This window comes from Sus scrofa, chromosome 2 (genome assembly GCF_000003025.6).
Source record: "Sus scrofa isolate TJ Tabasco breed Duroc chromosome 2, Sscrofa11.1, whole genome shotgun sequence".
Classification (NCBI taxonomy): domain Eukaryota; kingdom Metazoa; phylum Chordata; class Mammalia; order Artiodactyla; family Suidae; genus Sus; species Sus scrofa.
In genome coordinates, this window is record NC_010444.4 from 114,747,120 (window position 1) to 114,762,127 (window position 15,008).

At 36.7% G+C, this 15,008-nt stretch overlaps 1 protein-coding gene across 1 annotated transcript in view; it reads left to right on the forward strand.

Annotated features, from left to right (window-relative positions):
• Positions 1 to 15,008, forward strand: part of MAN2A1 (mannosidase alpha class 2A member 1) — a 177,348-nt gene that overhangs the window by 71,334 nt on the left and 91,006 nt on the right. Inside the window, exons 6-8 of the mRNA XM_003123823.6 lie at positions 1,559 to 1,732; positions 4,565 to 4,751; positions 8,799 to 8,976. Coding sequence (XP_003123871.4) covers positions 1,559 to 1,732; positions 4,565 to 4,751; positions 8,799 to 8,976 — 539 coding nt within the window. The remainder of the gene's footprint in view (positions 1 to 1,558; positions 1,733 to 4,564; positions 4,752 to 8,798; positions 8,977 to 15,008) is intronic.

Sequence of the window (15,008 nt, forward strand, 5' to 3'; positions counted from 1 at the left end):
ATTTAGCCTCTTGAGCAACACTCCTATAGATCATACAGCCATGTTCATGACATTTATCACGTTGTACATGACATTCCTAGTACTAATTTATCTTATAACTGGAAGTTAGTACCTTTTGACCACCTTCCTCCAGTTCCCTCTCCCCCAGCCCCACCTCTGGTAACCATAGATCTGATCCCTTTTCCTATGAGTTTGTCTTGTTTTTAAAGTATAACTGACTTACAACAATATGTTAATTCCTGTTTTTCAGTGTAGAAATTCAGTATTTATATACATTTCAAGTTGTTCACCATGATAAGTCTAGGTTAGGTATGTCATCATGCAAAGATATTACATACTTAGTGACTGCATTCCCATGCTGTACATTTCAACCCATAACTCACTTCTTTTGCCTCTGGAAGTTTGTACCTCTTAATCTTCCTCACTTATGTCTTTCCCTCTCCCAGCCTCCTCCCTTCTAACCACCCATTTGATCTCCTGACTATAACTGTTTCTATTTTGTTACATTTGTTCATTTGTTTTGTTTTTTTACATCCAACATGTAACTGAAATCATGCAGTATTTATCTTTCTCTGTCTGACTTATTTCATCAGCAGAATGCTCTCAAGGTCCATCAATACCGTTGTATCAAGATTTCATTCTTTTTGTTTTGTTTTGTTGTCTTTTTAGGGCCACACCTGCAGCATATGGAGGTTCCCAGGCTAGGGTAAAGTTTAATTGGAGCTGTACCTGCTGGCCTGCACCACAGCCACAGCAACAGCAATGCGAAATCTGAGCCGCGTCTGCGACCTATACCGCAGCTCACAGCAATGCTGGATTCTTAACCCACTGAACAGGGCCAAGGATCGAACCCCCGTCCTCATGGATCCTAGTCGGGTTCGTTAACCACCGAGCCACGACAGGAACTCCAGGATTTCATTCTTTTATATGCCTGAGTAGAACTGCACTGTGTGTACATGTATATACATAAATATATAATGTGTGTGTGTGAATGTGTGTGTGTATATACACACATTCACACACACAAAAGTTGCTTTTTTTCCTCCCATCTAGGATACAACCCAGAATCATATCTTGCATCTAGTTGTCATGTCTCCTTAGTCTCCTTAACCTGAAACAGTTCCTCAGCCTTTCTCTGAGCTGTTTGACCTTGATATATTTGAGGAGTACAGACCTCTGTTATATAAAGTCTCTCAATTTGAGTTCACTGCAGTGAACATGTGGGTGCATGTATCTTGGACGGCAGTGACTTGGTCCTCTTTGCTTCTCTAGCTCTGCCAAGTACAGTAGCTTCCTATACCTCTGAAATGCCAGGGTGTGTATTTCAGGTCCACCTGATTAGGTTGCAGGGTGATTCACCCTGCCTGGGAAGACAGGGCAGTGGTAAGACCCTCCTCCCAGGGACTCCTGCTGGCAGTGCTCGCTAAGGGTAACGCTGGGCAGCACCTTTATCTTGGACATCAGGAGACCAAAGAACTCTGACGGGTCTGAGTGTGTTGTAATTTTCTATCTCCTTTAACAGTTCTTTAAAAATAACACTTATTTTCTTTATCAACAGGAGTGAAACCTCGTTCTGGTTGGGCTATTGATCCTTTTGGACATTCACCAACAATGACTTACCTTCTAAAACGTGCTGGATTTTCTCACATGCTTATCCAGAGAGTCCATTATGCAGTTAAAAAACATTTTTCATTGCATAAAACGCTGGAGTTTTTTTGGAGACAGAATTGGGGTATGTAGGGTTTGACGAAAGTTGAAGATCTCCCTTGACCTGGGTGTTAATTCACACGCATATGAACTCATGCTGTTAGGGACTTTATTCAGTGTCAGTCTTGAAAATCAGGTTACCTAAAGTCACATGTAATTATTTTGTCAGTGTATTTGTGTCAAGAGTCTTTTAAACAGTGATGAAGATATGTATATGTAGAACATGGGAGTTCTTTTTTTTAAGCCTAAAGGAAGTAAGTAAAGAAATTAGTCTTGCATTGCTTCTGTTTTAAAAAGTACCTGTTTTATGACTAAGTTGAACATGCATCAGACTGATATCTAGTCACATATTTCTTATTTGGCCAGTGTTTCTTCCTTCTGTCTCTCCTGTCTCTGCAGCTAGTAAGAACAGCCCTCCTATCACCTCTATCACTTCTTTTCACACTCTTCTGTGGGCACCCAGGTGTTCAAGGACTAACTTCTGCAGCTCTGTTTTGTGGGGGAGATGACAAGATTTAGGCTTTCTGAGAGGCCTTTGCCTTTCTGAACCTCCACGTAATTCAGAACACCTTGTTTACATTTTTATTTTTATTTTTTGAGTCCTTCTTATGTGCTCTTCATAGTTTTATGCACTCTTTCATTAAATCTTTAGTTCTCCTTTGAATTAGGTTCTATTATCATCCCTTTTAAATGGTGATGGAACAGAGGCTTAGCTATGTGAAGTGAAGTCATATACCAAAAATCACTCAGATAGAAGGTAGAGAGCCAAGATTTGAATCCAGTTCTGTGCAGTTCCAAAGCCAGACCTGTAACCCCTAGCATATGTTGCCATCCTAGTATTAAGTCCTCAGTAAGGTTTCATCTGAACAAAAGGGTTCATTGCTAAAACGGTGTTTAGAAATTCCTGTTACATCATACTTGCTTCTCTGTGATATCTAGACCCTCCTTAAGTGTTTCAGAAAAATCATTTGTAAATCTAGACAGTATCTTTCTTATGTATATTCTTGTTTTTTCAGTAAGGAAACATATTAGCTGTATAACTTTTATCCTTGAAAATTAAACCTGTAGGGAAGCCAAAAACTTGTAGGGAGTTACGTCCTATATAGTGTGATCAGATGCAGGGAGCATGTTAATTTCTAAAAAATGGATTATTAATTCAAAGAGGCTCTACTTAAACTATTTTTTTACATTCAAATTGCCCATAAATATCAATCAGTAAGAAATTACTGAGTACTTTTATGTACTTAATACCATGCTAAGAGGAAAGAGAGAAAACATCCTTGTTTATGAGAAAATTATAGTCTAATTTGGTAAAAGACAAACAGCACTAAATGCAGCAGATAAACTGAAATGTGTAAATGAGCTGCTAAATAGTATGGAGTGAAGAGAGGTAGCAGGGTGTGGAATATGTCCTTGATCTGTAAGAGAAAGAAGGAGGGAATTGTCATCAGCTCTGGGACTGTGACCACTCAGTGCAAATAACAAGTATGAGTGGCCAGCACCCATGGTGTGCCAATCATGAGTATGATTCAGTGAAACAACTTCCAGCACAGAAATACGTGGATTGTAATATTATTAAAAGTTGGGAACAAACTGGTAATTAATTTAAATAGAGTCTGAGATAAAACTGGACTATTTTAAGACTTACTTGATAGATTTGGACATATTGCTTTCAAATTATATTTTGGAATTAAGTTGAGCTTCTTTGTGTGTTCTGTTTCTTAATGAAGCAGTTGTTTTCAGTTTTTTAAGTGTGCATTTTGCCTTTTGTTTTTACTTCCTATCTGTTTTTACTATAAAAGCAACACATACCATTGCCGAGAATTAGAAATCCATATGTAAAAGGAACATGATATTTCAGGTCATGATCATAAAATAATTACTTTTAATTCTTTGTAAAGTCCTCCAATTGCACTTGGTGGGACGCTTCTGACCTCTCAAGAGCAGTGTTATCAACATATACCAGCACTGAAAGTTCAATGGAAAGCAATTCCACAGAGTTCTTGTTATGGCTTAGTGGTAATGAACCCTACTAGTATCCATGAGGATATGGGTTCAATCCTTGGCCCTGCTCAGTGGGTTGGGCTGGGCGTTGCTGAGAGCTGCAATGTAGGTCACAGATGTGGTTTGGATCCTGCCTTGTGTCTGTGGTGTAGGCCAGCAGGTTCATTCGTAAAAAAACAAAACAAAACGAAAACAACTCTCCATCAGGAACATTTGCGCATTTTCTGTGTTTCTTTGTTTGCTTTGATTCTTCTTTTTGCTTTTGAAGATTACATTTACCTTTCCTCTGCCCCTTGGCGAAATGTCATGTTGGCAGTTTATTGGTGAATATCATGCAGACCCCACAAACTCTCCTGGGTTCACCTCTTTCTTGTGACTACAAGACCAGGATTTTCACAGCCCCCACCCCTTCTTCCTTTATTTGTTGACTTCCCCCTTTTTCTCCCTTCCTCTCTTCTCTGAAGCTCATGATCTCTCTCAGAGTGTCTTGTTACCTGAGTAGGAACAAACATAGCAGGAGCTGGTAGCCAGAGATGGGCATAGCCATAACTTTGGATGAGCCGGTTATAACTTTTGCTTCTCATTTATATCCTTCCAGGTCAGCAGATGCTACTTTATGACGGAGCCTTTCTGTCTTGGCTACTTTTAGATAGAAGGAGTAGATAGAGACTAAGATGTGATTTTCTTCCTTCTGGCTGGTGGTCATGAAATACTGCTGGTATTAAAGTTAAAAAAGAGATTGTTGATTTAGGGTAGGGCTTGTATTATATGTGTATAAAGTACTGGCATTTTCAACGGTTTTGGGAAAACAAAATTTATAAACACAGGTTTGTCTGTTGGCTCTTTATTTTAGATCTGGGATCTGGCACAGATATTTTTTGCCACATGATGCCTTTCTACAGCTATGACATCCCTCACACTTGTGGACCTGACCCTAAAATATGCTGCCAGTTTGATTTTAAAAGGCTTCCTGGAGGCAGATATGGTTGTCCCTGGGGAGTCCCCCCAGAAACAATTTATCCTGGAAATGTCCAAAACAGGTATGAAAATATGCATTTTGTCAAGACAGCATCTTGAACCAGCAAGGGTTAATGGCTGATTGCTGAAGAGGTGAATAAATGGGCGTTAGTATCCAACATTACTCTTGTTCAAGGTATTCATTCAAACTAGATCTAAAGCAATTTAAAAAGGCCTTGACTATGATGTTATGACTTAATGGAAAATGAACAATAGTAGATCAATGTACAATGGATAACCTATAATATGCTGTTATTACCGTCTCTTTGCCCTCATTATGAAAGCCTTCTACTGTGTTTGATTGATTTCATATATTTTTGTTGATTATAAAACTTATGGCTTCTATAGTAGAAATTGGTAAGAAAAGCAACTCAACTGCAAAAACACATTTATTGAAATGGAACACATAAAGAGTGTAATTATCTGTTCCCTTAATAACAATTTCAATAACAATGAATGCTGCCCACCTCTGATGAATGTGTATCTTTGCATTTTCTGATGTTTTCGACTTAAAGAAAACTTTTATTAGGAATGTTATACTTAAAATTTTTTAAACAAAAATCAAAGGAACGAGTCTTTTTGAGTGTATGTGTGTGCAGATGGTTTGCCCATCTCATTAAACCAAGTAATCTGTACTTCTAATTTTGGTACTTTTAAAGTTTAATTTCTTCACTTTAATGGTATGTAATTCATTAAAATAAAGCATTGTGTTGTTGTATAAACCACTCAGCTCTGCTAGAAAAATAATACAGCCTATTAAAATAAGATCGTTGTGCCATGTTCATTTATTTAAAAAAAAAAAAAAAGCTTTTGAAAAAGTACATGTGAGTATAAAGGTGAGGTTGGGTCTCTTTGTCTTGAGTCCCTGTGGCCATAAAGAAAATATTCCAGTGTGGGCCTCCGACTGTGGCAGACACAGAAATATTTCAGCTTGGCAGCCTTCTTGAAGCCATGAATCCTTTGTATCAAAATCTGGCTTTCATAGTATTTTGAAAAACTTCCAAGAATAGGGATCAACCTGCTTCATTTTCTTGGTTTTTAGAGCAGTCAGGCTCAATAAAAGAGCCTGAACAGTCTGCTTTCTAGTGTCCTTAGGCATAAGAGAATAAATAACCCAGTATATTATGTAGCAGTAGGTATAGTGAAAAGGAAGTAGTTGTGGGGTTGGAGTGGTGGTGGGGTGGAGTCCTTCTCTGTCTACTGGGGAAAACAGCTCTTTGACCCTGGATGGTATTTACCCTTATCCACTCAGCTCAGAGGGTCAGGGATAGGAGACTTCTTGAAGGGTAGCCTAATGCTTTAGTTGGGGAATCCCAGTGCACCTCTAGATAATGTGAAGCTCTTCATTTTCTCTGTTGGGTGTTGCTGAGAGTACCTGGGAACTGTATTGTGGGAACTGTATTTTGCTGTGTCATACAGCCCTTCAAAGATTACCCTCCTGGAATATACCTTGTGCTTGGTAAGTTCCAGTGATGCTGAAAGTGGTTTCCAGGCACTTGGGATTTGTGGATGAATGAATCTATATAATATTCATAGAGATTTTTTCTTTTAACTTCTTACAATTCTTGAAGTCTTAACTCTGCTTGTTACTTCCCACACAGACACCACCTTCCTTTGGATGTGTGACAAACAAAGATCAAACGTGGGCATTCCAGCTTAATGACGCTTGATTTTTTTAAATACCCTAAAGAAAATGAAATTTAAATGTGAAGTACAGGTGATATATTCAGTATGTTCAGGTCAACAGGTTTCTCTATTTTGCAGAGAAAGAAATTCTGTTCTTCAGCAAGTTCCACTTTGGGTCTAGTACCATGTCTTTTATACATGACAGTGTCGGATGACTTGATGATTCAGGTTTTTTTGGTTGTTGTTGTTCTAGTTAAGTTGCCCTTTCTTACCTGTTTGAATAAGTGAAAAACAAATTCTTTAAACGTGATGTTGGCCAAGGCATTCATCCTTAATTTACCATATATTTAGTGAGTGTTCACTAACTGCCAGGTGGAGTAGGTTGGTCCCTTGGCTTTCCCAGCATTGACACTTTTTGAGCAGGAGCTTGGGAGATAGGATAGGTGCTAAATAGAAAAGGCATGTCATTAGTGTTTGCGATTTCTTTCTTCATATGTCTTTTACACATGTACACACAAAATGTTGTGTACCTAGTGGTAAATCTTGGAGTATATTTAAATGATCACATATCCTTTTGTCATGCTGGGTGCCTGGGGGATCTCACTGTATGCCCACTCATAAGTCTATCTTATATCTGTGATTTTTATATATATTTTTTTCTCTTATTTCATCTGGTTTTATATATTTTTCTAAGTGATTAATCTCACTGTGTGTGTCTTTTTTAACTGTAAGCAATAATCTAAAGTTGTTTGGGGAAGATGTAGAATATTAGCAAATTACTAGAAAAAATTAAGTACTATATTGAATGCTAATGTCAGAAAACTCAGTATTATATTTTATGTAAGAATATTATGGTTATATTTTATTCACCAAGTTATTAAATTGTTGTTAATTTAATATTTGCAAAGCAGTTTCAGAGACTATCAATATCAAAAGATCATATGAAGTACTAAATATAGTTAAATGTTTTCATAACTTCTATAAAATATATCTTTCCATCATTGATGTTCATTCAGTTTTTTCCATACATTTTTATATCATGAATTAGAGTTTACTTCTGATAATCATTGAAGAGAAAAATGAAATACTTTGTAAACAGTGTATCTGTCATTTATCACTTTTTTTTTTTTTTTTAAGCTTTGGTGTTACACATATGGAGAGCTTCTCTGGGTTCATCTGCTTTTTAAAATTCACTTTCAGAAGGTCTTCTTCTCAGTTTGTGTTCCCAGACTTCCTCTAATGATGCCCCAATTCTGCATCTCCCAAAGGGTTTTGTGCAGAATAGGAGAATATGAAATATAAAAGCACATCAGCACATTATGTTTAGCTGACCTTTCAAGTCATGGGTTAGGGCCCAGAGAAATAAAAACCAAAATAGCTCATTCAACTCCTAAGCTCTATCTGTTGATCATTATTAAAAAGGACACTGTGACAGATAACGCAGGTTATTGATGGAAGGTGTTAAATGAGCTCATTTTCTTCCTTTAGAGAAGGAAATATGGTTCTGTAATTGGTTTCATTCATAATACCTTTCTATATCTAATTAGGCAATTGTTGATTAGAGAAAGTGATATTAAGTCAAAGAAAACTTCACAGTTCATATAGTTGAAAAATCCGTACTATCTTCTTGGACTAAGTCATTTTACAACTCAGACACTCTGGGAGCCAAACTTGGTGGCTGGCCTTGAGGACAGCATTGATGGCTCCAATAATTGCATGCCGAAGTTGGTACATGACTTCATTTTGCTGAGGATAATACGTTGGAATAGTATGATATTTTCCCTCTGATAAGAATTTATAGGAGTTTGTGTCGTGGCTCAGTGAAAATGAGTCTGACAAGCATCCATGAGGATGCATGTTTGATTCCTGACCTTGCTCAGTGGGTTAAGGATCTGGCGTTGCCATGAGCTGTGGTGTAGGTCACAGATGAGGCTCAGATCTGGTGTTGCTGTGGCTGTGGCATAGTCCAGTAGCTGCAGCACCAATTCGACCCCTAGCCCGGGAATCTCCATATGCTTCGGGGTGGGCCCCATAAAGACCAAAAAAAAAAAAAAAATTATAAATATTTTTTTCCTTTTTGGCCACCCCACAGCATATGGAGTTCCTGGGCCAGTGGTCAGATCCAAGCTGTAGTTAACGACCTAAGCCACACTTGGCGGCAATGCCAGATCTTCAATCCTACTGTGTCGGGCCAGGGATTGAACCTGTGACCCAACATTCTCAAGACACCATTGATCCCATTGTGCCACAGAGGGAACTCCAAGAATTTATGACTATTTTAAATGGATAATGAAAATTAGTATGGTAGTTTAAAAAATCTGCTTCATAAAACATGCTAAGCTAGAATATAGGTAACCTATATTTTACCATAACACGGTTTTTATAATGAGTTGCCCATTGTTCTTTTCTTAGTAGTATTCCTCTTTTCCCTTTTTCTTTTGTAGGGCTGAGATGCTTCTAGATCAATACCGAAAGAAGTCAAAACTTTTCCGTACCACAGTTGTCCTGGCTCCACTAGGAGATGATTTCCGCTACTGTGAACGCACAGAATGGGATCATCAGTTCAAGAATTACCAGCTGCTTTTTGATTATATGAATTCTCATCCTCAATACAATGTTAAGGTAATGAGAAAATACTTTATTATGATACTGTATTTGAAGTTGAGCCTTCATTATTAAACAAGGCTAAAACACAATAGCCTTAGTTTCTTTGTCTCACATCCCAGTTTTCCTCGAATGTGTAGTTCTTCTACAAAGGAATTCACGAAGAGGAAAATTACCTTATCTTGCAGTTTCATTTCTAAAGTTGTCCCTTCATACCATTCACTGGGGATGAAAGAGGCATTACTGTATGTGATTGAAGACATGCACCTACTAAGTTGCGATGTTCCTTTGCCACTGATGCCCTCTTTTCCTACCAGCACTAAGAGTTTATTGTTTCTCTCTTACAATTGCATCCTGTGATTTAGTAGTGGGACTGGCAGATGCAGATGCACCTGTCAGGAATGTTGCAAAGAAATGTCTTGTATCCAGAGACTATACTAGCATTTTTTCTAGATAAGAAGGCTTCTAAAATTAATCATTTGTCTGTCGTTCACTCTTTTTTCCCCTGTGGAAAATTTAAAATTGACCCTAAAGTTCTGAGAATAACATAAATCACCCTCCTACCCCACTCCCTCTTCCCATATCTGTGACTCAGCTGCTACATCCATCAGCTCACGGTCACTCCTGTTTCAGATGTGCCCCACGGTCACCTCACTCCTCTGGAATTACTTTGGAGCAAATCTCAGAGGTTGCATATTTTTGTCTATAGCTGTTTCAGTATGTATCTCTAAATGAGAAGGACTCTATATAAAAATATGACCATAATACCATTATCACATCTAAAAAAATAGCAGTAATTTAATAATATCATATATCCAAATAGACTCAAATATTCCTCAGCTCCTAAAAGCATTTTTTATTCTCTTTTTAGGGCCACACCTGGAATGCATATGGACATTCCCAGGCTAGGGGTCGAATCAGAGCTGTATCCATTGGCCTGTGCTACAGCCATAGCAATGCCAGATCCAAGTCACGTTGATGACCTGCACCACAGCTCATGACAATGCCCGATCCTTAACCCACTGAGCAAGGCCAGAGATTGAACCTGCGTCCTCATGAATACTCGTCAGGTTCATTTCCGCTGAGCCACCAACAGGAACTCCAGCATTTTTTTTTAAGCAAATGCTTTGTATAAGTCAGGATTCAAACAAGAGTCCTATGTTGGACTCTATATGAGAAAATTATCCAGCATGTTTATTTCATTCACTATGAGCCTTTAAGATAGTAAAAATCTGTGAAAATACTATAGCAAGAAAGCGGTATTGCTGTGTAGGAAAGCTGATAATGTGCTGCATTTTATTTTGTGAGGTGAGAATTCAAGTTTATTAAGTAAACAAATGATATAAAATAAATACACTTAAATAAAACATCAAGTTTATTCAAGATACGGACAGCTGAATTTCCACCGTATTATGAACTCTGAGCATCAGGCCTTTGTTTGAATCATCCTTATAATCTCCTCAAAGATGAAGTGCATCCATGGACATTTGATTAGAGGAGTGCTTATGGATGTGGGTATCTTATTTCTAAAATATATTTTTTTGGAGTTCCCATCGTGGCGCAGTGGTTAACGAATCCAACTAGGAACCGTGGGGTTGTGGGTTCGATCCCTGGCCTTGCTCAGTGGGTTGGGGATCTGGCGTTGCCGTGAGCTGTGGTGTAGGTCACGAATGCAGCTTGGATCCTGTGTTGCTGTGGCTGTGGCATAGGCAGGCCAGTGGCTACAGCTCCTATTGGACCCCTAGCCTGGGAACCTCCATGTGCCTCAGGAACGGCCCTAGAAAAGGCAAAAGGACAAAAAAAATAAAAAATAAAAAAAAAGATAAGTAAATAAAATATATTTTCTTGGGGAATGGTTTTGAGGTCTGCAAAAGGATCCACAGCATGACTTTGAAGAACATATCCTGATTTTAGTATTTTACCTTTTTCTACCTTTTCCCACTAGAACAATGTTTAACTTAAAAAGTTGATAAATCATATACACAGAAGTATGGAAACCATTAAATATACAGAGAATATTTTCACGTTGTAAAACCCCCATGCCACCGCTATCCAGATCAAGATGTAGAACATTTATAGTCCCTAGAAGCACCCCTCAGAGGTCCTCCAGGTCACTACCAATTCCTGCAGAAGTAAACACCATCATTTCTATCACTGTGATTAGTATTGCCTGTTTTTGAATGTTATGAGAAGGGAATCTTAAATATGTGTTTTTATGTCTGGCTCTTTTTCTCCACATTATGTTTTTGAGATTCATCCATTCACTCCTACACATTGCATGTAGTGTAGTTTATTAATTTTTAATAATGTATAGTATGTCTAATAGCTATTTGATAAATATGCCACAATGTATCAACTCTGTTGTCAATAGGCTTGTGAGTTGTTTCAGTTTTTTCTGTTACAAATAAAGCTGCTTTGAACCTTTTGTGTGTGTTTTGGTATAACATGTATGAGTTTATGTGGGTGTAAAACAGGGTGGAATTTTGAGGTCGTTGGGAGTGCACATGTTCAAGTTCAGTAGATTGCCAAACAAGATTCCAAAATAGATGCACTGGATATTGCCTTGTGTGACAGTTGCAATTGCTCTACTTCCTTATTCAGACTTTGTATTGTGAGGGTTTTTGTTGTTTTTTTTTTTTTTTAATCCTGTTTGATAGATGTGATGGTTTTATTTTGGATTTCTGGTAGTTAATGAAGTTGAGTCTCTTTTCATGTTTATTGGCATTTGGGTATCCTCTTTTGTGAAGTGTCTATTTAAGTCTTTCGATGATTTTTTTTCATTAAATTGGATTATCTGTCTCTTTCTTAACCATTTATAATTCTTTTACGTATTTTGGATTGAATCTTTTTTCAGACAAAAGTTATACACTTGTTATCTTCCAGTATGTAGCCTCTGTTTTCTCTCTCATGTTAATCTCTTGATGAACAGAAATTCCTAATTTTAACTAAATCTAGTACAGCAGCAGTTTCCTTTATGATTAGTGCTTCTTATGTTTTGTTGAAGGAATCTTTTGTTTACCCCCATGGTCATGAAAACAGATTTCTTAAGAAGCTGTCCTCTTGAAGTTTTATTGTTTTACCTTCAATGTTTGGGTCTGTAGTATATTTGGAATAGATTGTTGTGAATTGCATTAGGGAGATTGAGGTACTTTTCACCCATGTGCATATCTGGTACCATTTGTTGAAAAGACCGTATTTTAGCCCGCTGCGCTACAGTGTCATCTTTGTCATTAATCACGAGTGAGACAAATACATCTGTGAGTCTGTGTGTAAACTTTCTATTCACTTTTGTCTGTTTAGCTGATCTCATACTGTCTTAATTACTACAGATTTGTAATAGATCTTACTATCTGATAGTATAAGTCTTCTAGTTTTGTTCCCCTCAATGTCACATTGGCTATTCTTAGTTCTCTGTAGTTCTGTGTAAGCTTAGCATCAATAATGAAATCCCACATTGAGATTTTGGTTGGGATTGCATTGAATTTATGGATCAATTTGAGTATAGTTAAATTCTTTTTTTTTTTTTTGAGTATAGTTAAATTCTATGCAAATATTAGGCCATCTAATCCACAAACATGGTATATTTCATGTGTAAAAAATGCGGTTGACTTTTACATTTTAAGTTTGTGTCCAGTAACCTTGATGCATTTCCTGTCTTTCCAGGATTTTTGTCCTTCAAGTCCTGGCTGCTTTGAGTGCCCTTAGATGTCTTCAAACATTGTTTTTCTCTTTATAGTTTATCTAGTTATATCTGTTCTCTATGGGATGTTTAAAGTTGCTTAATCAAGCTGAAAGTGTAAGTTTATTATTACTTTCTTTTAATGAAAGGATAAACAAAAGTAAGCAATTGAATTTAGGTGGCGGAGAAATTGACGTTGGGACTAGCCCAGACAGCCAGTTTGATCATCGCTTGCTTAACAATTTACGGAACTTTTCCGAAGTGTTCTTCTGTCAGAGGAGTTTAAGATTGTGTTTAAGATTAAGGTTTTGTTTAAGATTTATTTTGTTTCCTTTTTAATACAATAAAAAAAAATACTTAAGTATTTTTGTCTGGTTATTTTTTTAGGTGTTCCAGAGACTTTATTTGAGCTACCAAGAGACTATAGAAAAATTCAAATGCTTTTTTAAAAGTTCTCTAGCATAAATAGAGGATATTTCAATCCTTTGAGATTGAATTATGTTTGTGAGAAAGCCCACTTTCTCACTTACATTTAACTTTGCTCTAGGATGTTGCCAAGAGGGAAATATTTTCATCATAGCTAATACCAAAAATTAACTGAAATATTTTTAAAGAGTGTACTCTGTTGTTGATATTAATGCTGTAGCATGCCATAGTTCCCTAAAATTTGAAACTGAATGTAACTTTTGTTATCCGATAGAAATCTCTTATTATATAGGGAAAGTGAGACTCAAAAATAATTACATCAATGAATATTTTGCCACTGTTGTTATGTTTACTTCCCTGAGTTCATCTCTGTCTATTGGGTATGAAGTTAATGCTGTTATTTCCTCATATTTGTGAACCCCATTTCTTCTATATTCACACACACACATATTCTGCTTCCTAGTAATTATATTCTGCTTCCTTGTAATGAGATTGGGGAGTAGTATTTAATGTTAGCTAAAATGTATTGAGAAATTATGATTCGCTATTAACTTTTTTAAGTGCTCCATTTTAAAAAAGTGTTTCCAGTTTTATGAAGATGTAATTGACATGTATCATTGTATATGTTAAGGTGAACAGCACAATGATTTGACTTACATATTTTGTGGAATGATTACTGTAATATGTTTAGTTAGCATCGATCATCTGATAGAGATACAATTAAAAAAGAAAAAAGTTTTCCTTGGGATGTGAACGTTAGCAATTTTCCTGCATATCCTATAGAGGTGTTACCTATGATCATCATAGTGTACACTGCATTCCTAGTACTTACTTATGATTGGAAGTTTATACCTTTTGTCCACCTGCCTTCAATTCCTTCCCCCCTCCCCCACCCTCCACTTCTGGTAACCACAGATCTGCTCTCTTTTCTGAGGTGGTTGTTTTTTTCATTAGATTTCTCATGTACACTCATATAGTATTTATCATTCTCTTTCTGACTTAGCTACGTAAAGCAGCACAATGCTCTCAAGTAAAGTGTTTTCTTTAACCATTATTTAATTCTCTGAACATTTTCTGGTAGGTACTAGAGTTATTCCCATTATATACAGGGAAATTGAGGTAGAGATAAACTTGCCCAAGAAACACTGTGTTTAGTGAAGCCAAGATAAGTGTAGATAATACAGTTGAAAACTGCTTTTCTTTAATGTAAGCATAAGGATTTAGAAATAATCATCCTCTCTGCTGTTACAAAACTTATTATATCATATTAGATTAGAATAACTTATATTCGTCTTACTAATGTCATTGTTGTGTTTCTGGTTGATATTTTTGCCTTTGCATTGGAGGAATAATAGTAAACTTACACCATTATTTGCCAGTCTTGTTTCTAAGTATTTTACTTAAAACCTATTAGCAGTAACACAGAGAACCCAGAGACTTTATGTAATACACTCAAAACCACATGTTAGAAAAGCAGTAGAGATAAAATTCAAGCCTGCCTCATCTGGCTCCAGCTTCTGTGCTGTTCTCAATAATTGCTAGAGTGCTACTAACTATTTTTGATGACTTTAATTATTTTTCTGCCTCATTGAATCAAAATGACTCAGTATCTGTGTGTGTGCATGTGTGTATGTGTGTATAAGGTCAGAAACAACAAAATTAACGTCTTATTGAAAGGAACATGTTCCCTGTTTCATTAACTGTTTTACTTCTAGCAACCATGCCTTTTAATATCTATTTACAAGGTCTGGTAAAACATTTGTTTTTTTCCTTTGATTTATAGAATAGTTTGGACTCATGAAGATGGATTTATATACTAGTAATCTGAGTCATGAGTCAGAAAAATCTTTTCAATTGAGCAGTCAGCCTTGCAATTCTCATCCCTCTTTGTGTTTTATTTCTATTCAGTGTTAGAGAAAGTCTGGTTTTTTAATGACTTGCTGTT